Genomic DNA, 25116 nt, shown 5'->3' on the forward strand with positions numbered 1-25116 from the left:
GTGGGATAAAATGTAATAAATTTAAACAGAGTAGAGGAAAATAAAAAGGATCTCACTGCTTTTAATTACTGTCAGAATAATTTGAACATTTGAGGCCTCGCTTTTAGAAGCAACATAAACACTGGTGAAACCTGCGGGTTTCAGTGTGTCTGAGAGAAGGAAGCTAAAAGAAGGTAAATCCACGCTGGCAGGTCAGAGTAACTTTTGGCTTCTGACTTGTGTTTTATCAGATGAACAAAGGATAAGCTTGATTTAACGACTGGAGAAGAATTTAACAACAGGCTTTGTTCAGACAGTGATTATAACACCCATTCATCACACCACACTTCATCTGGTTTTCCGCAGATTGTTTCTGGTCAGAATATTTGTCCGGGTAACAGCTCTGGCAGCCCCTGCATCGAGGTGGATGTTCTGGGCATGCCCGTCGACAGCTGCCACTTCCGTACCAAACCCATCCACCGCAACACCCTCAACCCCATGTGGAGTGAGCACTTTCAGTTCACCGTGCATTTCGAAGAGATGTGTTTCCTGCGATTTGCCGTGGTGGAGAACAACAGCTCTCAGACCACTGCCCAGAGGACTCTGCCTCTGAAAGCTCTCAAAGCAGGTCGGAGTCACAGCTGTAGATGAGAAAGCTCTAGAAAGTTCCAACCCTGTCACTGTCACGGCGGTAGTACCAGTAGAAATTCTAAATATTTGTTGTTGCTGTGTGTTTTAGGTTACAGACACGTTCAACTGAGAACGCAGCACAACGAGCCTCTGGAAGTGTCCAGCTTATTTATCTACAGCCGCAGAACAGAGGAAGGTCCCACAGGGGGCGCCACTCCCTCATCGCTGGTAAGACTCACTCAGGTCTCAGGTAGCAGCTCTTCAAGGTTTGATTGGTTAAGTGCACTTGTTAGACTTCAAAGCCTGGCTAATGACACATACTCATTAAAATTTGAAACGTGATAGACTACGATCCAAGAATGTTCAAAGACATCCTGCTGCTGCAGTCGGCAACATTGGAAACTGGCTTTGGTTTTGCTTTATCGTGCTCTCTGAGGAGAATTAAAGAGATTTTTTAATAAAGGAGAAATGTCATGTCAGGATATCTCATAACAACCTGCTCCCTTCACAGCTGTTCAGCTCGGAGGAGAAACATGGCTCCCAGCAGCATAGGGTGACGATACACGGAGCTCCAGGTCCTGAGCCCTTCACAGTTTTCTGTGTTACAGAGCAGACTACGGCCAAACAGCTGCTGGACATGGTTCGTGCTTCAGAAATAAATGCTTATGATTTAGCTGCAGCCCAGTATGAAGAAATTTCCATTTGCGTTTATGTTCTGGCAGACTTTGCTTTGGTCACTGTATAAGTGATACAGTTTGACCTTTTCTCCTCCACAGGTTCTTGCATCAGGAGGAAACCCATCGGAGTACTTCTTGTGTGAGGAGAAGGTTCCCCTGTTGAAGGAGCGCAGTGAGGTGAAGCGGTGTGCTCAGTATCGGTCCTTAGCCCCTGAGGAGGAGGTGGTCCGGCTCGTCTGCAGCTGGAACACAGAGGAGGGATATGTGGGGAGGATCTGCCTCAAAACCAGAGAGGAGGTACAAACAAAAAACAAGTTCCTTTTGTGGCATATGATAAAGACTCTGGTGCCCTCTTGTGGTCACCTAGTACAATACATTCACATTTGTCACTGTGTGGTTTAATAATTGCAGAACTTAATTGAGAAAAACACAGTGCTGGAGAGAGAGGAGGACGCGACTGTGGGAGGGAAAGAAGGAGCAGGAGGAGGAGGAGGAGGGGAGGAAGATATGTTCTTTGTCCAGGTCCATGAGGTTTCACCAGAACAGCCTCACACTGTGATTAAGGCCCCACGATACAGCACTGCTCAGGACATCATACAGCAGGTGAGTCACAGAAAATGTAAGTTGGTCTTCAGACCAGCACCTTAAACATCATCATGTTATACATAGAAACTACAGGCTTCTTAGTTAGTAATTCTGCTGTATTCTCTTTTGACCAGACTCTGTCAAAGGCTAAATATTCCTTCAGTATCCTGTCTAATCCAAATCCCTGTGACTATGTGTTGATGGAGGAAGTGACCAAGGATGCCGGTTCTAAGAAGTCCTCCACCACCAAACCCCTTCAGCGGGTGCTGTTGGACCACGAGTGTGTATACCAAGCTCAGAACCGCTGGCGGGGCGCGGGAAAGTTCATTCTTAAACTCAAAGAGCAGGTAGCTCTAAATGCGACCATTGATTTTCAGTCTTAGAGACGTTACAGTTTTTGTTTTCAGTGTTCTCTTTAACACGAATGCATTCCATTAAACGTGTTGTTTTGGTCCCTTTTGTGCTCTCCATGTGTTTCTGTGGACTACTTCCTGTGTGTTTACTCCATGCAGACGCAAATCAAAGTGGACAGTTTTGTATGTGCTAACAGGCTGTTTTATTCACAATAATCCATGCTGCCGCATGCGCGCCGCTGTTTTAACCACCGTGGCTTTTATCTTTAACATCTTGCTGCTACTTTTGTTTTCATCATCTTTCAGGTGCGCCGCTCTTCTGTCTTGTTTCTGTGATTTTCTCTGTATTGCTAATGAGCCTGTAATATTATACGTTTTATTTCTGTCAGTCCCTGGTTTATTCGTAATCCTGTTGAGTTCGAGGCCTTTGCTCATTGAGCCTTGGAATTCAAGTACTTAAATATCTCTCCTCGCTGAATAAAGGTCATATGATTTTCTAACTTTGTTCCTTGTGGGTTTGTCAGTAATGCTGGCACAGACTAGCTATGGATTATGTTACGTCAAACCAAAAGACGAAGAAGAAAGAATTAATGAAGGAACATTACACAGATATTTACCAATGTTTACAGTCTGTTATGTGCCTTCAGATTTTGAGAGAAGAGAAATCACTAAAACACACTGGCAAATTTTTCAAAATGAATCCTTTTCTGCTTCCAGGTGGTGCGGGAGGACAAAAAGAAAGTCATGTCCTTTGCCAGCGAGCTCAAGAAGCTGACCAGTCGCAGCCGCAGCATGACGGCTGGCATCGGCGTGGATGGCCCTGCCCAGAGTAAGGACGATCGAGCTGCATGCTGTGTGGCTCTGACAGAGCTCCAGGAGTGAGGCTCACACTTTGCCTGCTGTCTGTGCATGGAAAGGCAACAGAGGTACCGTATGTTGTCTCTAACCTCTAACATTTAGTGGAACTCAGTGGAGGCTAAAAAAAAGGAAAAACTCTGAGTGTTCAGAAGAGCGTCATGGATGAAATATTTGGAAATTGAATTGCAAATCTTGCTTCTAGCTTTTTCTTCCAATAAGGTAAAACAGTAGTATTCAAAATCACACTGTTGTGTGTTTGAGGCTCATGTGTGGTAAGATTGGTCCTTTAAAACATCATTGACAGTTTCAACCTTATTCACTCAGGCTGAAAACACTCAGCTGTCATGTGACACGTTAAGCGCCATCAGTCTGACATCTAATATGTGTGTGGAGCTCCCTTCACTATAAAACCTTTGTGGAGTTAGAAATCTGCATCATTTAGAGCCACTCATGCTGGTAAGCGCTGTTCTTCTTCACTGCTGCAGTGGATCAGTCTATTGGTGTGGAAACATCCAACTTGAAAGAACAAACTGTAATAATATGTTTATGGTTAATATGTTTATTGTTGCTCAAACCCCTGATAAGCTAGGCTACCTTAAATGTAGAACTAGTTATTTAAATTATTTTCTCTGAGAGTAGCAGTGGGTAGAAAAGGACAAGAAAACAGAGTGCATATAAGTGTTAAAGGCAACTTGTGAAGATGGACTCTGAAGTAAATGTTTCTAATTAAAAGCTGCTACAAAAAAGGGCCGTATTAGGCTAAGTTGTAATTAGCACATTTGTCAGCTGTAACGTGGCTCTGTTGTCAGCAGCTTCCAAGTTTCAGTTTAAAATAGGTGGAACAGCTCAGAAAATGGAAATTCATGTGACAAATCCGCAGAATGGAACTAAATGTAAAGCAGAAACATGTCAGCTCAATACAGTTTTATATGACCAGCTTTCATGGTAGCATTGGCAGTTTCTTCAGTCTATTTTTATGAAAGGAATTAATTATTCTGTCCATGTATCCTGATATTTACCGTTTAAATTAACTTTTCACATATAAGTGAGGTCTACCTTAATGTGGCAGCAATGCCTTTGTCATGGTTGTCTTATCAAGTACAAGGTTATTTTATTTTTAGGGGATCCGTGTGTTCCCCTTACCCAGATACTCTTATCTGAATGCTAATGTGAAAATGAAACCATTTTCTCTGCAGGGTATCCGTCTGCAGCTGCAGGTCTGAAGGCATGGGTCACAGAGGGCAGGGTGAGGGCTGAAAGGATCCTACAGGCCTCCTCCTCCCACTCCTCCTCCATTACGGGGCAGGTCCAGCCTGTCCATCATCCCAACTCTTCTCTAACCCCCATAGCCTGGAAACTTCACCTCCTCAGGAACTGGAAGATCCACAAATGAGATCCAAGATGAGAGAAATGCACTGAACTCTAAGTCTAAACTTGGAGGAATCCCCTTTTCCATGAGAGGCAGAGAAGTGTTTCCACGAGGGTGTAAGGAGTTGTGGACTTCTGGGATATGCCCCCTCTCAAGGTCTCGAAGGAGTTGGATCCCGCTTTTGTGTTTGTTCAGCAAGTAAATGACAGGAAGCTCTGTCAAGGGGTTAGGTGTTCAGCACCTTGACTTGATTTAGTGATGCACAGCAGTTTGGAAATCGCACCCGGGATCAGCAGTGATGATCATATGGGTGGGTAGTTCCAGTTCCTCTTGGTTTATTGTTGTGGCTGTGGCTCCACAGGGGTCCAGAGCACCAGGGGCAGCTGTTGTTCTTCAAGTCATCAGGGACGTTAAAAAGCACTAAGGTATTCCTCCTGTTTCTTAAGAACAGATGAAAAAAGAAAAAAAATTACTCTCCCTGAGCCCCATTCAAAGTATAAAGAGGTGTGAGTTTGATTTATGTGCCAGTTGTTTATTTTATTTTTTAATGTCCTGGATGAGCTGCTAAATGGCCTTTGGATCAGGCTGAACCACAAACTATTTTGAGTGTTTTTTCAAAGATAATTCAAATATGGCTCCACAAGATAACTACTCTGTCTTTCCATTGCACGGTACAGCTCGACTCTACTCGCTTCTTCATAACAGTACTCAATTTTCTATTGGATATAGTACACGACTTCACGAGTGAATCATCCTATCATCGCAGCAGTGCTGTGAGAAGCTGCTGTGGGGCAATGTGTTGAGTGGCCGTTTCTCTGTGGGAATTTGTGGCATTTAAACGCACAGGTGTGATGTACATGGGAAACCATCAGCTTTGGTTCAAAAACGGGTCCTCTGGGCCACTATTTCTGGGTTTCCAGTATAACCAGCGAGTCTCCGGACAACAGTTATCTGGGCCAAGTTCAACAAGAGTTCCTGCATCCAGCTCACAGCTTGTGTTCTGCATCTTCTTCTCTCCACATGACTGTTGATATGCGACAAAAAAAAGCGAGTAGAGTTGAAGCGTACCATCGACTGGAAAAACAGCATCTGTCAGATAAATACATGTCATACTTTTGTTGTTCACATCAGTTTTTGAACCAGGATTTCCCTGCATGACAGAAACCAAGCACCTGGCAGCTGTGGGGAGATCGGCTTGGATAAACTGAAGGGGGGGGGGGGGGGGGGGGGCAAGAGCGTGAGACAGCGTTGGTTTCTCTTCCTGGGGTGGTAGAGGACACGGTGAAGGAGGCTGACAAGCTGGCTTGTTTGGTTCTTTTCTTACTGCTCCAGTTTCGCAGTACTGTTAGGGCACATGAGGCAGCGCAGTGGCTCACTCCGAGGCGTTTTCACTCGGTTTCATTATTCTGTTATGGAAGCCGCGAGGCGTTGGGCCGTTTCTTGGACACTACCATATCTGCACTGAATGTGGCAACACACGGGCAGCAGTTTAAGGCAGTGTAGGCGTGCAGTACTCAGTAGTTCAGGAACAACTATGGACCAGCCTCCCATCATCATGGTGCCACGTTGCTGTAAAATGTTGCAACACTGCCTCTAACTCTTTGTCATTTTGAAGCTGTCTTTAAGGATGATCGGCTCTGTTCCACAAAGCGTCTTAAAGCTGTCATCACTGACCTGAAATAACTTGGACTAAAGGCATCTTATCGTGCCAGCCAACAGATAAATGAATACGTTCTAAAGAAATACATATTCTTTCAAGTATCAGTGCCAGTACAGAAACTTTCTCAAATTTGAGCAGACAATCGACTCCAGGCTTCGTTACCTGATGAACGTCCCCCGTATGTGACAAAGCTCTGATGGAGGAGTGTTTCCTACAGTTTCATTCTTCATTTGAGTGCTGCAGTGGTGATTTCAGCTCTGAGATCCTTTGTGAAAACACTGTGATCCTCTCCAAACAGTATTTTGCACATTTTGTTTTCCTTTTGCTGTTGAGTGTGTTTGTGTTCCTGTTGTTAGATGGTCAGAATGTCTCCTTTATTATGACCGTCGTACTCGTTGCTTTCAACTTTTAGCTCAGTTGTGGATAAAGTCTGCAGGAGAGCACAAGATAGACCGCAGCTGTTCGTGTTGATATATCGTCCGAAGCCAAGTTTGAAAGTTCTTGACACACAAAAATATAATGAATTGCATTTCACTTTGATTTATTAGCCCTGGATTTGCTGTTCTGTATTTTGAGAGCAGTATCTTTATACATATGGAACACTGTGCTATTGATTGCTTGATAGTGATTTCTTTATTTTTCAGTCAGAATGTAAAACTCGACCCTCTTGGGGCCAGTCCCCCCCTTTATCTGCTTTGATCTGATGACATTTCCATCTTTGTACTCATCGTCGTGCTCCCTCCTAACATTATTGTATATTTTTATGTTTTGGCATTTCAGTTTTTAGCATGTCGGTCTTCTGAATCTAACTGATCCATGAGAAAACCTACTAAAATGTACTTGAAATATCCATGGGGAAAGTTTTTGGTCAGTCAAAGACCAGAAGAAGTCGTCCTCACACATGATGCATTCAACTCTCATTTACGGTTAAGCTCACAGCTGCCTAACTGCATTATGTATCTATCATATTTCCACTTTAACAAATTACTCCAAATCCCTCCTGTGACTCTCTTAACTGATGGTGCTCCGAACAAATTCCTGCTAAATCAGTTTGGGGTTAATAAATCAGTAAGAAAGAAGTGCATTTTAATCCACATTCCATCAATTTATTCAGCAGACTGATATTTAGGCAAATGTGGCCACGATCCGCAAGAGAAACTGACTTCATGTCCTTTTACTTTTAATTTCTTTTGAATTTACCAAGCTCTGTGCCAAGTAATGTGTTTGACTATTTGTGCAATACTGAAGTTGTGTCACTTCAACTCTTCTTCTTCTTCTTTTTAAAAATGGTCTGCAAATTACTGACTTGTTCTGCTTCTGGTTTTAAACTCTTGGCCTTGAGTTGTTGTTTCAATTTGTCAGAATCAATATCATTCACGCACACAGATTATCATCTGCCGGTGGCGAGGCTTATTGTATAATTAAGGTAGACGAGACCCAGAAACCACAACGTCATGTCGGCGATAATGAAGCTGTAATCCTTTTATCCTGTAGGGCTTCTGTTATTATTATGGATTAGAGTTGAAACACGGAGAAATGCCATTATGTCAAGCAAAAGATAATACTTCATTAAATGGTCATTACCCACAGCTCCCCTGCCTGGATGAAAGCGATAACAGCGATTGTAGGTGTGTGAAATCCACCCAGCAGGAACTTTCTGCTCAACTGTAAATCTGTGAGCGTCCGGCTTCATCACTCCACCGAGTCTTGTTTTCCTTCAACTTAACCTGTAGACCTCATTTCTGAATGTAACATTTCTTACAACCTGAGACAACTGTGTGTTTGGAAGTTATTTATTTTAATGTGAAGCCCTGGTTGGCAGTTATCTTTTATGTCTGTACAAGTTCCTGTAAGTAGTTTTAAGTGTTTTTTATTTATTTCACTATGAGAGAGGGTGAAGCCTTCCGCCCTAACTTTACTCAAACTTATTTAGATATGTAAAGAAATATTTTACTTTGTGTGTAAAATATTCAGTGTAGCATTCATACTTGTGGCATGTTATCCAGCAGTAAACGGCATCATTAAATGTCTAATTTTTCATCAAACGTGGACAAAATTTGGACTATTTTGCATTTAGTTGTATTCATTATATCCACTGAATATGACCTGTTTGCCGACAGTCAACCGTTTCATCTTCAGCACCGTTTCCATAAGACGTCCATTATATCCTTTAACATCTGTGTTAAGACGTGACTGTTAAGTGAACATCTGTCTATTTACTTGAATTTCTAAATGAATGATAATTGGTGGATTTGTCATATAGCAGGATCACAATAAAGATGTAAAAAGGTTGAACGATGCCGCATATTAGCGTGTTTCTTTGTGAGGATTTCCATTGACTTGCTACTTTACACCTCCTACTTCACTATGACTCATATAGAGTGGTTTCTTCATTCAGTGCAGCTCTGACAGCTGATCTCAATATTTTTTCATCATACAGAGCCATAAAAGCACAAGTGAATATTGGGATACTTAAAACTGTTAAAAATAAATAGTGGCACCTACTTTCTATGAGGAGTCTCGAAAGAAAACACGATGTTGGTCCAGGATATAATACATTTGCATAATTCCTCATATAAAAATCACCTGAAACTGGCTTTTACACAGATGAACATTTTCTTCCACGTATTAAGAAGTCCAGCTTTAATTCTACCTCTGACACTTTGTGTGTGTAAGGACTGATTGATCTTTGGTGAACTTTGACCAGACAATGGATTCAGTTTCACAAGCAGATTTCAGGCTGATCAATAATATGAATTTAGTTTCACTCTTAGGTTTGTTTGATTCTCACATGAAAATAAGGGGTGACTAACTCTCTCCATGGGAACAGCAGGTGACACTCTGCCTGCTGACATGCGTTTCCGTGGTACTGTATGGTATATTTTACTAATCACGCATCCTTTATCAGGAAGAAGCATCTGAAGTATCTTTTTAGCAGCAGTTTAAAACGGTCTCAGTGTCGACGCACTTGTGCATGCAACCTGTCAGTTACACATCATTTAAATTAGACTAAAACTTTGCATTCACGAAAGCATGCATAATTAAGCACTTGGTTTTTAGATGAAACATCCTTTTTCTTACATCAACTCAGCAACTAATCAACTCTTTGCTGCAGTCGCTTAATGAGTCAAGCTCAGTCTGCCTTCTCCAGTGCAGCACAGTGGACTCGGGAATCAGTGACATAATCAGCTCATTTGGTTGAATCAATAAGAGCCGCTCAGACGTGCCCGGCCTTCCAGAAACTGTTTAAAATATGACTTTGTGGCTCAGTCCACTAATTCTGTTTAATAAGGAGGCCTCCGCTTCAAATATCACCACCGTTACAGCACACTCTGATGAGTCCCCTAATGCAAAATTATGCAGTCATCGGATTAAATGGCCAGTTTTAAAACCTGGTAATTCTGCAGGTTAATGATCCTTCCTTCCCAAGACTTCAAATGAAACAATTTACTGTAATGTGTTTCACAATTAAAAGTTCCCCCACATTTATACTGATGAACTTTGACAAGGGAGATGTGCTCTGTTAAGTGGATCCCCCAGGAAATTAAAAAGAAACGTTCCTCCCGAACAGCGTCTGTTTAAGTAAAACTTAATGCAATTAACAGTTAAAACTGAAGAAGGGGGAAGAACATAGGGGAGAGTGACTCACTTTTTTTTTTCATGTCGCAGATTGGAATCAAAGCTTAAATTTACCATAACTTTTTGTGTTATTTGCTCAAGTGCCTGAGAAGTTGGGTGAGAAGAGCGACTGGTTACACCATCTAGCAGCATCAACATTGTTTTATGATTAGTGGAACATCTCATTTACAACCTTCCAAAAAATAAATATAATCCAACTATCTGAACAAATATGAAGCTGAAAAGAGTCCAAAGGAAACGGGACATGTTGAAATTGAATCTATACTTATAATAATTAAATTTCCTTGTATGTCTTATAAAAAATACTCTAATCTGCCCATGTTGAATGTGTTGTCAGCAGGACTTTTGGGATGTTGGGATCAGTGTTAGGATACGAAGGGAAGTACTGAAAATCCTCTCATGAGTATTAAGAGAATTCAGACGGCTCTTATCGTGGCTGCAACTTATTGTTGGTGACACCTTACCTGAAAATATCGATGGCTTTATAATTTGCTTTAAAATGCTGAGCATTAATGGAGCTTACTGTGCACTGGATATGATGATGTGGCATACAGAGCCATCGGTGATATACCCACATTATTATTATTTATATGTTTAATATTACTTGCATTAAGTATAGCTCATGACTGTGTTGAAAATTGTCCGTGTAATATCTGATCGGGAAAGGTTAGTTTATTGTTTGACAAATGTGGTGATGCAGTGTCTAACTACCATCAGCAGAGGGCGCGTTCGCTACACTATGTACAGGGACAATGGAAGTCTCGCGGGAATACGTTGTGAGAACGAGAACACACCTGAGTGTGAAGATGTGTGTGGCGTAACGGTGATAAATAATACAATTTTTAACTCTTTGCAGAACAAAAATAAAAGACTTTTTCAAATTAAATGTGTAGTGGAGTGGACTTTGTACCACGCTAAAATTATGCTAAAATTCTTTAAATTCTTGACTCCACATTTGGATGCTCATGTTGTTGAACTGTTTCATCTGTTTTATGTTGTCTTTGAACTACTTTGATTTTGAAGTATATGGGTTAAATGACTGGCCTTATAATATGATAATATATAAATAGCAACTTTTCTTTGGAAAGTTTTGTTCAGTTAATTTAGTCCAGATTGTAATCACTGTGTAACCTGATAGCTACATAGGTACAGTTCATTTACCAGTTACCACATCTCACCGTGGTCACATCTTCCCACTTCTGCAGAGCAGACATCTGCAAGGTAACCACAACTCCACCTATAATTCAATAGATGAAACTTTATTTGGATTCAATCTGCCAAGCAACTTGACAAGAATAAAAAGGCAAGTGTGAACAATACAAGACTTCATGTGTCAATGGAACGTGTCAGGCAAATTCAAGATGAGTTGCGCCAGTGGTCATGATACTGAATGAACCAAGCTCAGTTCCATACAGACACCAGTCGCTTAAAGGGCCATAAAAAAGTTCATCAGCTTTTCCCTCATTGTCAAAGTAGAAATATATTGAGTCCTCATCTTCTAGGTCCAGTTTTTTGAATGTCCTGCAGCTCTGAGATCAGTTGGGCACAGATTAGAGCATCAACATTATAAAACAGACATTTTAAAGATTGAATTGGTAAATAACCAATTAAACGCCACGGTTGTTGCACTGGAAGTATTTTCATCATTTGATATTCAATTTAAATGGAAATAAATTAACTGATCTGAGCCAATCGTGTTATTAGATTTGTTTGAACTGAACTGGAGCGTCCAAATTAGTTCCACAACTAATGAACAGAAATCATGTCTGAACATTTTAATGATCTTAGCAATAAGAAGCGATCACAGTGACGTTGGGGTCAGTCAGAGTTTGGTCATGGGTATGTGAAGGTTGTTCCATGGCCCCATCCATAGTTCTTCCTCATCGGACTGCGTCCTGTCACTCGGGCACTCCAGCGGCTCCACCCTAACGACTCCAACCACATCGTCTTTGTCCACATCGACCTTTGACTCGCTCTTACCTTCTTTCGGCTCATCTATCTCCTCTGTGCTCTCATGCTGCTCTGTGGTGTCGCACGCCGCTTTAAGCAGGTCGGGCTTAGATGCTAAACTTTTGGGGCCCGTGATGCTGGTGCTGGTTGACCCCAAAGATGCACTGGATTGTCGAGTGTTTAACACATTCAGCGTTTTATTGTTGTCAGAGTTAGAGAAAGAGGATGTGGCTGTCGCAGAGTTGACCTTTCGAAAACTTTGGAAGGTGCACAGTGTGTTGCATCCGCCTTCTGCTGTTGTTCTGGGGCTGTTCAGGGGTACTCTCTCCTCCAGCGTGGCAGCCATTTTATCTAGTTTTTTAAAGTGCTTGGCCAGCCGTGAGCTGAAGATGGGAGAGCTCGGTTTGATATTGTTGTTTGAGGTGGTTGTGGTGTGTGTTGGACCTGTAGCGTTTACCGATCGTCGGGTGCGGATGATGGAGCCGTTCTGGGCCACATAGATGCTGCCATTAACATTAACGTGGCTGTTGTGGATGGTGGATAAGCGGCTGCGTTGGGTTTCTGGCATGCTGTCCTCACCAGTGGAGCTGGTCTCATACTCCCGGTCGACCACCAACTTGATCCGACGCTTTTTACTGCCCTGCTGTGGAAACACAAATCATATGGCATCAGTGGAAATAAAAGCTACATTAGAGACACAAAGCAAAAATACCATTACATTTATATTCTTATCAATATGTGTTTATTGATATGAAAACTTTTAAACTCAAAAAAAGCAGAAAAAGATGCTTGAGGCTATTTGAAAATGGCATCATCCCATAGTCTTTCAGATAGGCAGAGAAATGTGCAGGAAATGTGCAGAACATATCCAGAACATGAAAAAAAGTTGAAGAGCATCACTGGAACTAAATAACTCTCGCAGTAAGAATGGATGAAAATCCCCCAAAAAAGAACTGCTAAACTCTTAGCTGCTATAAAGATTTGTTGGAATTTTTATTTTTCTTTGTTACTTTGAAAATGATAAAGATGAATATTAAAAAAAATGTCTTTTAGAATGAAACAATGGTCATTAAAATTCTGCCCTGACCTTTTCTGGTTTCTTAAACATTTATTGCTCCACTTTACTTCACCTTTAACCTACTGAAGTGTTAAATTCAGACAATGTACAACGTAAAAGTTGCACATTCAAATCAGCAGAGTTGATTTCATCCTCGTCACCAGCTATTCAAAGCAGCCTGTGAATCTGATGCTTAAAATTTGACCAAAAGACAGCAACGATGACGTGCCTTTGAGAATAAACTGTATACTAGATGTAACAATTTACTGAAGGTTAGATCCAACACTGCTGTGTGCTACGCACACACTTTGCAAAAAGAACAAGGTGGTTGTGATAGTAGCTCTGCAGTTACACAATGCATCCCTGACAGTTTTTCCACTTAACCTTGATATTATAGAGGAAATGATATCTTCTTTTTCGACAGCAGAGGCGTCTTTCCACCCTGCAGATAACGGGTGCAGGGAGAGCTCACTGATCCCAGGAGAATGATGCACACAGAAAGAGAGGTGACAAATGAAAAAAGCTTAAACAAACCATCAGAGGTCAGTAAATAACAAAGTTTGAGCTGCAGAGAGATAATCAGATGGTAGGAAAGCTTTTTCAACAGTAAAACGAGAGAAGTCAGCTCAGGAAAGAAAACCGAGGATGTGAACCTGACATGAGGAAGAAGAGGGAAATGCCTGATTGGAAGGGGGGGTTAAAGACACAAGCAAACGACAAAGAAAAGCAGATAAGACTCTGCGAGGGCAGCAGAGGACATGCCAGCAATTCAAACACACGTGAATATAAATCACAGCAAACAGAGAAGAAAGAAACAGATTACAGTAATAGATTTCACTCAGGTAATGACTGCACACCCAATCCAGGCATTCTCACCAAGATCTTACTTATTGGCAATGGTTTTAATCTCAGATGGAGGCTGAGGCCTCATCAGGATTTCAATCAGCTGACTCATTTTCCAATTCCCGATCTTCCTCTTCATCTCCTTCCCCACCAGGGTTGCTGCTTTTCTCTTCCTCTTCAGCATCCTCCATGATGGGTGACAAATCTTCTGAGGTGTTGGTCACACCTGAGCTTATTTCAGACTGGGTACGACTGGAAGTTCGCCTACTGACTGAGGACTTTCCAGATCCAACGCTTTGCCTCTCCTCCTCTTCCTCACTGTCTTCTTCACCCTCAAGCTCTGATATCTCATGAGAGGAGTATGATTGTTTAGAGGTTTTGGGCCTTGACCTAGAAACTGCAGAGCCTAAATATCGGGAGCTTTTAGAGTTGCTCTTGGTGCTGTTTTTGGTGCGGCTGCTCAAATTGCTTCTACTTTCATTACTAATCCTGTTATTACTCCAAGAGCTATTATTGCTAATTCTTGAACCTTTTCTGTTTGATTCTGTCACCTCATCTTCAGTCTCTGACCCTGATTCACCCTCAGACTCAGACCTCTCTTCCTCCTCACCCTGGCTTCCCTCTTCCCTCTCTGTTCCTGAGTCGGATTCATTTGTTTCCGTTTCTGCTGTAACTGATGTGGTTGGGCTGCTTCTGTTAGAAACACTAAGTTCTGATGGAGACTCTTTGCTAACACTTCCTATTTCTGAATCACTTTGCTCTGTCACACTGTCACTAATCTCCCCTCCTCTGCTCCGCCTCCCCCCTTGATCTCCTCTGGCAGACACCGATGCAGAAACACTCATATCTCCTATGGAGCCGTACATCTTCCTACTGTTCTCCTCTCCTCTGTCCCAGCTTTTACTATTGCTCCTCTGTTCATCTCCCACCCTCGCAGGTCCCTGGAGCCTTCTGGCCAAGGAGATAAGACTGAGGGTCTCACTCAGCTTTTGTCTCACTGGAGGGGGTTTGCTTGCTTCAATGGATGTTTGGAAATAACTCCCATCGATGATCATGCCACCGTCCAGGGTGATATACTGGCCAGAGGAGTGAGGGAGCTCTCCCCTGTGCTCTGGCCTGACGCCTTCTCTTTCTCCAGCTGTATTTCTCATTACATTATTCGTCATACTGCCCCTGCCTCCTCTTCCCCATGTTTCCAATTCTGCTCTTCCTCCCCACCCTCCCCTTCTTTCTATTGCTTCATCTCTCCCTCTATTTTCATTCTCTTTTTTCCCTGCCTCCCCTTTCTCCAACCCCACATGTGCTCCCTCTGCTATTCTTCCTGCCAGTCTGCCTCCCTCCTCTATGGGTCTGACTCTGGCTTTTCTCCATGGAGGGTGGATGGCAGGAGGCTGAGTCGATGTTTTACCCGAAGGGGACAGCAGAGTACTCATTCCCATTATGGCCTTCAACCTGGCAACTGCACTCGAGCCTTTAGGTTTACTTGAGCCACCGTCTTGTTTTTTGTCACCCTCAGCTCCCGAGGGTCCCAGGGTATTTTGTGCAGGTGGAACAGGTCGAGGATGGGGTTTGAGGTAGGCAGGGTGTGGGGCTAATCTGTCTCCTTGAAACTGTCTCCTCACCTGTTGTCATGACAATACATACAAGAGTTCTAAATTTCAAAAAGTAATTATGTCAGTGTCAGAAGTGTGAGGAGGTTCACAGCTGCTAGCATTATGCAGACTTGCATCATTTTAACTTAGATATTACTTCAAACCCCTGTACATGGGAGCATAGGTTTCTAAAAGCACAGTTGAACATTTTTATGATTACAGATAGATGAGAAGATGGTCTAATTTTGGTCTTATTACTTCAAAACCACAGTCTCCCTTCCTTCAAAGTCTGGCAGAGTAGCTAATATTTAAAAAAGCCCGAGTTCATTAGAAATAGTAATAAAACAGTCAAATATAACGCCCAGCACAAGGCTAGTAAGTTAATCTGGAATCGATCAGTTTTGTCTAAATGCTGTGAAAATGTCATCACTCATTCTCACCACCTTGAATCAATTTTAATGTTGGCCTTTTTTGTAGAAATCTGTGTTTTAGCTGGACTCCTGAACAGCGTGCAGGCCTAAAAATTCTTGCCAACTTGGTGATGAAATTGCATCACCTGGTCAGCAGTCTTCAGGTTTTCCCAATGGCTGTTGCTCTTTCCAAAGTATTTTGGCAAATTATTCTCCCAGAATAATCAGATGAATTCTCCCAGGTTAAAGCTATCCCTCCCTTAAGCCAGAGTTTAACAAAAGGAGCATTCAAATCAACAGCATACAGAACTTGAATATCCTCGGGTCTTTTTCAAGGAGCCAGAAGATTTTTCCAGTCTTCGGGCTTTTGCTTTAGGTTTATGATACAGAGTTAGGTGTGTCGCTCAACCTCGACACTTTACCATGCTGGTCACGCAGCGGCCTACAATGGAATGAGAGCGAGTTGAGAATGATACCCTCTAAAAGACCCTAGTTCCTGTGGTCAAATGGCAGCCAAATATTACCTCACTACTCATTACTTATAATTCTGTTTTGTTTTTATTCCAAGTAACTAAGAAGTTCCTTCTGACTGTTGGTTGGCTGCATTTCCACCGTGACTTAAAAACACTGAAAGATTCATCTGGTGATGTATGAAAGAGAGAAACCTCTGTGGGAGAACCATGGTTCTATTAGACACAGAGAGCACTGAGGCACAAGCGGGGAGGACGGAGCTGTGTTTCGGCTGCATTAACACAAAATTGGACCATGCGGTTGTGCAAGTTAATTTGTGCTTCAGAACACAACCGCTGTAGGACAATCAAGTAGCAGCATTTCATGTCTCCGACTGACTGCTTTGATATTACAATCACAGTTTCTCCCCTCATTTACTAATTACCTGATTCATCCATTCATTAGCAGCTCTATGCAGCTATTATAAGGATGGGTGCAATCATAAATTCCACCTCGAATGATCAGAGGATCATCTGAACTGTTTCTAAGAAATGAAAAGTTTCTGTTTCATAGAGCAGGATGATTTTGTGACTTGTTGGCTGCAGACTAATGACAACTTGTTCATTACAGCAGTATTCATTTTGTCCTCAACTTATCCAATTTTCTCATTAAAAAAGGAACCCACAACATTTCAGAGTATGTATATGTCAAATATCGGTCAATGAGGATCAAGGATTTCCCACCGTAGACTATCAATATCATACAATAAACTGCATATACTACTTCTATACATAGTTCAGATATAAACTAGGTTTTCATCCACTCTTGTTCTGTGTTTACCTCTCCATCAGACTCCTGAGGGCTGTAGTAGTAGCTGCCATCATCATCAACCACAACTTCTCCATATTCATCATAGAGACCAGAGGGTGAGATCAGCTTCCTGCGACTGCCGTACTGTGGAAGTTCGTACCTGGACAGACAAAGAGAAGGAGGCAGAACATGAAAACAGAAACAAGTAGTGCAGAGCTCAATTTTATAGCTGAAAACTTTTTAACTTATTATAATTACTTTGTTAGAAATAAATGGAAGCTGTGTTATTGTGCAATCTCAGCCAATCGGCAGTAAAGATAGGAAGGAAAGCTGCTTACAAACAAAGCTGTACACTTCTTCACCCACAGCCACTTATCCAAGCAGTAACAAATAGTGCAACAATGTGGTTCAGTCCAATGATAAGCAGTGCCTAATGACTTTCCTGAACAAAGCTGCCCTAATCACAAAAGGAGCATTTTGTTGCCAGGAGACATTCAGTTTGCAGAAAACACTGGAATTGATTTTCCTCCCTTTTGTCTCTACTTGTTGCCTGTTGCTGGGAGCTCTGCCCGACTTCACCTGCCAAGAAAACTGTTGTGTATCACAACTTGGGCTCTGTGCCCTGCAGCCAGCAACTCAGAGACAGCCAATAGGTCAAGAATAAAAAAAAAGGCATCTTCTCGAATGGTTTCCTGAAAACAATATGTCCCAGAGTGATTAAAGTTCCCAATCTGCTGCGAGTCCTTTACCGGAGTTGCATCGAGAAGTTGCCTTGAGTAATTATTCTGCCTCCAGCGAGCTAGTGGGAGAAGTTGCCCTTCGATTATAATATGTAGCCAAGTAATAAACAAATGGAAGAGCCACATGGATCACAGATGGATGAGGGTGAGAGAGAACGTGGGCAGAAAAAGAATACAAGGAAAAAAACAGAAAGACAGGAGAAATTAAGGAGTCCGAGTAAAATGACCAGGTAACATTCAAATGTCACATTCATAAATCTTACAGCATGACCTCTGCAAACTAATGTAGTGAGTCTAAACCCCCCACTAAACTCTGATTAGCTACAGTGAAATTAGTCATAGGTCTCACTATGTTTCTTTCTTCTAAGTCACATTTGCCCCCATCCTTTCTTCCCTTTACTCTCTTCATATCTACTTTACGACTCCTCCCTATCTCTCCATATGACCACTAGAGGGCAGTAATAACTTAAGAATTGCTTCAATCATGACAAAGTTTCAAGGTTGGTAACTGATGGAAAACAAAAAAAACTTTTACATTTGTAATACTTGTAATTCTTCTTTTTCCTAAATATTTTTTAGTTTGCCAAAACTGCTGTCTGATGCAAATGAGTGCTTTTGAATAGGGACGCAATCTGCTGTTTGCAGGAGTAAAATAGCTATTTTTAGCCCATGTGTAATGCATCATAATCACTAAGCCAACAGCTTGCCCCGAGGAAGAGCAAACTTTAACACTTTGGGGAAAACACTTGTTTCTCCTCATGCCTTAAAATAAAAGAACAGATTGTATTCACTAACATTTGTCCGATAGATTTAATGCAGGAGCTGTGAGACTGTCTGAAGCCGAATTTCATTTGAAAACATCCCAGAAATAGTTTTTTTTTAGAGATTACAGAAACAACTTGTACAAATCACAGTCATGATTGAAGCTGGAGATAGAAAACTGCAGCCGGAGGATAGCTGAATTTTATCTTAGAACTCACAAATCACAGTAACAAGATGTAACATTCTAATTATTCAAATCAGATGTGTTTGTCTGATGTCTGTTTGTTTTTCTATTTTCAGCCACTTTGCTATATTTCTAATGTACCCTTGATTGAACAGCCAAACACTGGCGGTAGAGCAGATGGTTTCTCCGAGATGCTTTAAAGGGACACGTTCGGTGAGGCTTATGTTTAGTTGGCTGCAAGTTGTTTCTTTACCACTACGTGTCGCTAAATTTCACACTCGTTACAGGTGACCTTATAAAGCACCCGATTTTTTTTTTTTACAAGATTTGTGTGATCATCTTGAGGCAAAAATCAGCCAGGTTGAAACATAACAATAAATTCTCCATCCTACTCTAATAGCTGCTGGAGGCTCTTTAACTTCACCACTTGTGTAGCATTTTGTTGCTTGTGCTGGACAAATGCTTCAGGAAATACTAATCTTTATATTTTTTCTGACAATTTTCTGAAAAACTAACTGCATCTTAGCGAATCGGGTCATCCTATATTTTTTTCTGTGGTTGCCATCGGTCTCTGCACCAACCATACCTACAGCAGCCTCGCTGATCACTATACTGCATCACCCACACTGATGATGGCGGAGGAGCAAGATCTAATCCCTTGTATCGGTATCTTGACACATATGGTTTGAGCATTACTGATGTCTAGAAGACAACTTGAATTTGGCTTGCTTGGTTGTTTTTTTTCTCTCCAAAGGATCACACCTGCGCAACAAATGATTCAAGTTATTTTTGCATCCATATGAATCCAATCAGAGCTTGTGCCATTGGCAGATGGTCACAGTCCCACATGGAGAGAAAATCCCATTTTGGTGTCATCTTTTGGAGACAGATAAGAGTAAAGGTCAAGAGTTTGTGAGCCGTGACTCCAGATCATTCATAAATGGATTATTATGGCTATGAAGAAGTATCTCACGACTGTTTCAAGGAGAAATGAGAAAAGATTTTATTATTTGGCAGCATATACTACCCGTTCCTTTCATTTACTGAAACATATCAGATCTCACTCTCACAAAGTCTGATTTCCTGATCCTGTGTGTGTACAAAGACATGAGTTTGTAGATGTTGCTCTAAGCCACCAGCATCTGGCCCATTGTCTGCTTCCACGGCTGGATGCCTGATGAGCTGCAACAGTACTGCAAATCTAGGGAGAGAATTAGCTTCCAGTGTCTGTGTGTGTGTACGAGAGACACAGGGAGAGCGTGTGCATGAAATAACAAGCACGAGAGGGTTTGAGTGATTGTATGAGTGAATGAATGCGTCTGCCTCAGGAGATTTTGTGTGTGTGAATGTCTTCTACTGTGCATTTATGCGAGAGCATATGTCAGTAGTGTTTGTTTGGGAGTATCAAATCAAGTTCCTGGGAGACTGAAGCTAGAATTACAAAAATTGCACAAGGCTCCACAGATGGCAAGCAGTTTGCATAGCACCACACACATGGATGCCACAAGAATGCTTCATACTTGTTTGTAAACTCTTTGGTCAAATGATTTTCATTAATGTACTTCAAGTTCATTCATTCATTCATCTTCCATACCCACTTCATCCTATCCAGGGTCACAAGGGTATTGCTAGCTTCAATATAGCATTTCTCCTTTCCCTTAACATCAAGGAACAAAAAGTGCATGCATGCACCGTATAATAGAGCTCTCTCTCTCTCACACACACACACACACAGAAATCGATTGACTTCCTGTAGATCAAAAATGGAATGAGGCTGGCATGAGGCAGGTTGCTAGTGTAGCCAACAAGGTGCAGCTGATGCAATCAGCTTTATGTGAAAGAAGCTTCTGTGTGGCTGACATGAGACTCGACTGCATAAAATGCTCACAGGGAGGTCCAGACTCTCGTCTGTCACTGCTATCAAAGGTCAGACATAATTCACTACCTGTAGTATCTATTCCACTCATAAAGAAAGCATACAATGATGCAACTCTACAGTAGCTAGACCTACTGTTGTACAACAGTAAAAGGGACCATATTTGTCTAGAATTAGTATCATGTCTTAATATAAAAACGAATATATCCTGATAATTACTTATGCTATTAGGCAATGTAATGAGAGAGGTGCTTGTAAGGTTGATCCTCTGCCTTGGCCATTTAACTAATTGGCCATTCAAATTAAGGTAATTAACGCTAATAATAAATACATTCTTTCCTTGACCAAGGTCCATCGTTCCACCAAGTGTCAAGTAATTATGCTTGTACGTTTTTGTATAATTTTGCTGATAAAGAGACTGCTCAGTACAGGAAACCTCACCTCTGCACAACAGAAGAAAAACATCCACAATTTTAAATTGCTATTAGTATACTACACTATAGTTGTATATTCTGAAACCACATTAGGAATTTATTTAGATTAAGTATTTGGTGGTTACTGTATCAGAGTAAAGTACAATGTAGCCAAGCCAATGCCGATAGGCCAAAAACATTATGACCAATGACCCAGCCAGTGTTTAGTTTTTTATCTGCTATCTTAGTGTGATCTCTGAAGGTGGCGTGTTACATCAAGAAATAAAGAGCAGGTCCTCTAAGTTTGGTGAATATGTGCCCATTACTGCTGACCAGTACAAGTCTGGCCACTAAAGACTATGGTCCTCTCCCAATTCGTCTCCTTAACTTCCTCCTCTGAAGCAGTGGTCACATAGCTATCCAAATGCTTGAACACCATTCCTTGATCCCTAAAACAAAAGGGGCACCTTACCCTTGAAAAATGGAGGGTTAGGGCCAAGTGGTAGAGTCAAGGGGGCGTGATTAGACCCGGGTCTTTTCCCCTGCTCATTTTCCTCCACATTCAACACTTTGACACCAAGAACCAACTGTTCACTTATGATTTGAAACATCCCCGACCATGACATATGGCAGAGACAGTTTTGTTTCCTTTGATTTATTTTACAAATGAAAATATGGCAAAAAAATGAATGCATTCTGCTCTGTGCAGTGTGTGTAAATACTAACCCATGGTCATAGTTGTAATAATCTTGTGTGTAGTATTCTTGGCCTGGGTCAATGCCAGATTCCATCGATAGTTCCTGTAAGAACGAAAGGCCGTTATTAGCACCTTTCCACACAGTCAGTCACATCACTCGACCATTTAGAAGAAAAAAACGAAAAATCACACTAATAGACACAGACCCCTTCTTGATCATTTCAATACATGTGCGGAGTAAAGATGTATTCAGAGAAAAGGAGAGACAGAGTACCTCTGGTCTGAGCAGAGAGGGTCGGAGAAGTTGCTGTGTCTGCCAGAGGGAAAGAAAAGCAGTGGATGAAAAGAAAGAGGCACTCAAAGCTCTCCCTAAGATATTTAGATATCAACTTCTGGATCAACTGTGTGTTGAATGCACATTAACCAACAGAGTTTGACACTCAAGTAAATATTTTAGTATTTGTTAATGATTAAGTGCATACAAGACTACACGATCATCAAAAGGCATAAAGTTAATGTCTCAGAAAATGAAAAGGAACAAAACAAGAACAAGACTGGATTCTTTGCATGGTCAATACTTACTTTCATCTCCTGCACAACAGAGCTTGTAAACACTCTTGCAGTAACTAAAGGTTTCTCAGCTCTTGGGGAATCGTTTTCTGTTCTTCCCGCACAAAACTATTTCTGTAAGATTCTGTAAGATGAACTCCTCTTTAAAGGTCTGTCCACAGACTTTCAACAATGTTTAGGTCAGGGACTGTGGGAGCCTTGTTGATACTTACAGTTTGCACCTCTTCAAGTAATCCATTGTGGATTTTAAGAGGTGGAAATGATCATTATCTGGCTGTAGAGGCCATCCACTCTTTATCGTTAGGTATTTTCGTGGCTAGTGTGTTTGCTTCCAAAATGTATTGTTATGCGTCTGACTTCATTCTTCCCTCAGCCAGTGAATTGTTCCCCAATGCCTCTGGCTCAATCACAAAGCACGACTGATTTACCCCGGTTTTTGACAGTTGGAAACTTCTTACTCTCATGAAATTTCCCCTCTTTTATTCCAAACACACCCGTGCTAATTGTAGCTGAAAAGTACTATTTTGAATGTATTATTCCACAAGCCTCTTTAAAAAAAAACAAAAAACAGGCTTTCTTCAGATGATACAAACATATGAAACGAAATTTGGTAGCTACGACATGTCTCCATCCGATTATTCTTTCATGAGAGACTTGTTTGTGACAGTTTCACTTCACAGCAGAGCAGTGCACTTCTAGTGTGTCTTTTACAGTCAAATAGGAGGTTTGATTTGCCACTCTAACAACCCTTTGAGCAGTTCTCTGAAAGAATTCTTTTGCCTCCAAAATCTCAGCATGACTTCCAGTGCTCATCTTATGTTTCTCTTTATCACATTACAAACTAAGGAAATAAATTTAGCCATCCTCTTATAGCCTTATTTCAAGGTTGAGCCCTCTATGCATAGAAAGCTCATAGCTGCTGATTTCTGGGACCTAATTTAAAGGGGAACTCCGGTATTTTTAAACCTAGACCTTATTTCTATACACGTACGTTCGTTCATTCATTCTTCTTTAAGTATTGGTGAAATAAAGACAGATAATACCTTATTTAGAGGCTGCATCGTCCCTGCTCTGTGCACTCCGTTATATGGATATATATACCGATCGCGAGTTATCTAAATAAGCTTCTGATGGACGCCAGCTTTCTCCAAACTGTTCTCGGTGAGTAGATAAACATATTTCATGCCAGAAATAAGATCTGGGTTTAAAAATACCAGAGTTCCCCTTTAAGGAGTCAAAATTTTTGCAAAGCAGATAACTGAACTAACACTGCTAACAACATAATCAAGGTTTGACAGCTTTGAACAAATAATCATTGCGCTCAAATCTCGTGTCAATTTTTATTTGAATGCAGTGGGTCTTATAAGTTACTATTACTATACTGATAATAAAGGTGTGTTTTAATCTTCAAACTCTTAAAATGCACAAATCAGTGGACAGCACAAATGTAGACAAATGCCTTCATCTTCATTTTGATTGCATCAAAAAGTATAGAAAAAAGAGCAGAAAAAAGGGTAAAGCCAATCATCAAGTTAAAGATGTTCGAGGAAAAAGTGATACATAAATAACGATTTACAACTTAAGCAAGAACGAGAATGAAAACTCTTACCTCGTGTTGTCCATATCCTCGACTAGAAAGTTGGGGAGAGAAACAGTAAGACCGTTAACCTTCCATCATCAAAACACCTGTCATTAAACACAAGACACTGACGAGCCACAAATGTTTAATTCAGAGTCAGTGTATAGTTATGCATTTACCAACTGTTGAGGTAAACACATATTTACATAAAAACCCAAATAGAAGTAGCTTGCAAGTAGTAAAACTTTGAACATTACATGTGTATAAATGTGTAAAGCAGTAGGACTGTATAAGAGATAACAACCAAAGGAAAAAAAAACAAAGAGGAAACTATAATACTATATTAGGCAAAGTGCTTTCCTGCAAGAGCACATTTTCTTTTTCAATGGAAGGTTTTTTTTGGATAAACTATACCTTTGTAAATATATCATTGTCACATCCATACTATACTTGAATCTTCTTGGTTAAGGTTACAATTAGGCGTAGAGCAAGGCCTTAGGGTTAGGTATTTAACTGTGATGGTGAGCATTAACGTATGGAGCAGAGATCCAAATTAAGCAAGACAGCATTGGAAGCAATTGTTGGCCTCTGTTAAAAAAGGTTGGTCCACTTGGCTAGCCTTCGGTCAAGTTTAGATAGAGACATTTTGTACATAAGAAGAATCTGCTTTTATTTTGAGGTCATGAAAGGAAATTAAATCATTAGTGAATTTGAAAAAAATTAAATGCAAGAAACAACACTTTGATGGTTGGTTTTAAAAAAAAGTTCATAGACTGGCTTCAAACTGTCAGTGGCAGGTGAAAAAGATTCCTATTAGTAGTAGTCAGAATAACAGAATCATTTTGGAAATTGTCTGTGAATAAACTAAGAATTTAAGTCTTTACATCTAAGCCAGATGGGTGTCTTCAGCACAGAAAAGACATTTTAGTTAATATTGTTTTTCCTATTCATCTCAGCGGTCTGTAATTTTCAACATTTGCATGCAACGGCATCAGAGAGGATTTGCTTTGAAAACCACTAAAGTAATCCAAAATTTGAGAATTCAGAGAATTTGTTCCATATAAAAGGTCAAATTTTTGACAATCATGAATGCCCTCAGGAAGACATGAAAAGAAGAAAAGAAGATAAACAAAAGGCACCTGGCTATGATGTGGCAGACTCCCTGTGCCATCACGGTTTGTGTGAAACTACACTAATAATGTGCTGACTGTAGTGGGTGGAATCCATTTTTTCATGCACAGTTAGGTCAATAAATATTTGGGTACCGACACAATCCCCTGATCTCAACCTGAGTGAGCTGCATAGCACCTGCTGCGGAGAAGTATCAAAAGCCTGGAAACCAATTATCTGGGGATGTCATTAAGACACATTAAGACTTAGAGAATGGGAGAGAGAGATGGGAATTACATAATTACACTTTCATACAAAACAAG

At 41.0% G+C, this 25116-nt stretch overlaps 2 protein-coding genes across 2 annotated transcripts in view; one reads left to right on the forward strand and one right to left on the reverse strand.

Annotated features, from left to right (window-relative positions):
• The window catches only part of plce1 (phospholipase C, epsilon 1), a 64684-nt gene extending 60220 nt beyond the window's left edge, over positions 1–4464 (forward strand). Inside the window, exons 38-45 of the mRNA XM_072373936.1 lie at positions 346–607; positions 719–837; positions 1121–1249; positions 1386–1583; positions 1698–1889; positions 2006–2218; positions 2942–3150; positions 4279–4464. Coding sequence (XP_072230037.1) covers positions 346–607; positions 719–837; positions 1121–1249; positions 1386–1583; positions 1698–1889; positions 2006–2218; positions 2942–3106 — 1278 coding nt within the window. The 3' untranslated portion in view covers positions 3107–3150; positions 4279–4464. The remainder of the gene's footprint in view (positions 1–345; positions 608–718; positions 838–1120; positions 1250–1385; positions 1584–1697; positions 1890–2005; positions 2219–2941; positions 3151–4278) is intronic.
• Positions 4465–11034: 6570 nt separating this feature from the next.
• Positions 11035–25116, reverse strand: part of LOC140278755 (protocadherin-15-like) — a 179919-nt gene continuing 165837 nt past the window's right edge. Inside the window, exons 36-40 of the mRNA XM_072373834.1 lie at positions 23714–23735; positions 21809–21847; positions 21564–21637; positions 16893–17022; positions 11035–12343 (exon numbers count right to left, since the gene is read on the reverse strand). Of these exons, the coding sequence (XP_072229935.1) occupies positions 11573–12343; positions 16893–17022; positions 21564–21637; positions 21809–21847; positions 23714–23735 (1036 nt within the window). The 3' untranslated portion in view covers positions 11035–11572. The remainder of the gene's footprint in view (positions 12344–16892; positions 17023–21563; positions 21638–21808; positions 21848–23713; positions 23736–25116) is intronic.

This window comes from Leuresthes tenuis, unplaced genomic scaffold (assembly GCF_036924035.1).
Source record: "Leuresthes tenuis unplaced genomic scaffold, fLeuTen1.0.hap1 SCAF_20, whole genome shotgun sequence".
Lineage (NCBI taxonomy): Eukaryota > Metazoa > Chordata > Actinopteri > Atheriniformes > Atherinopsidae > Leuresthes > Leuresthes tenuis.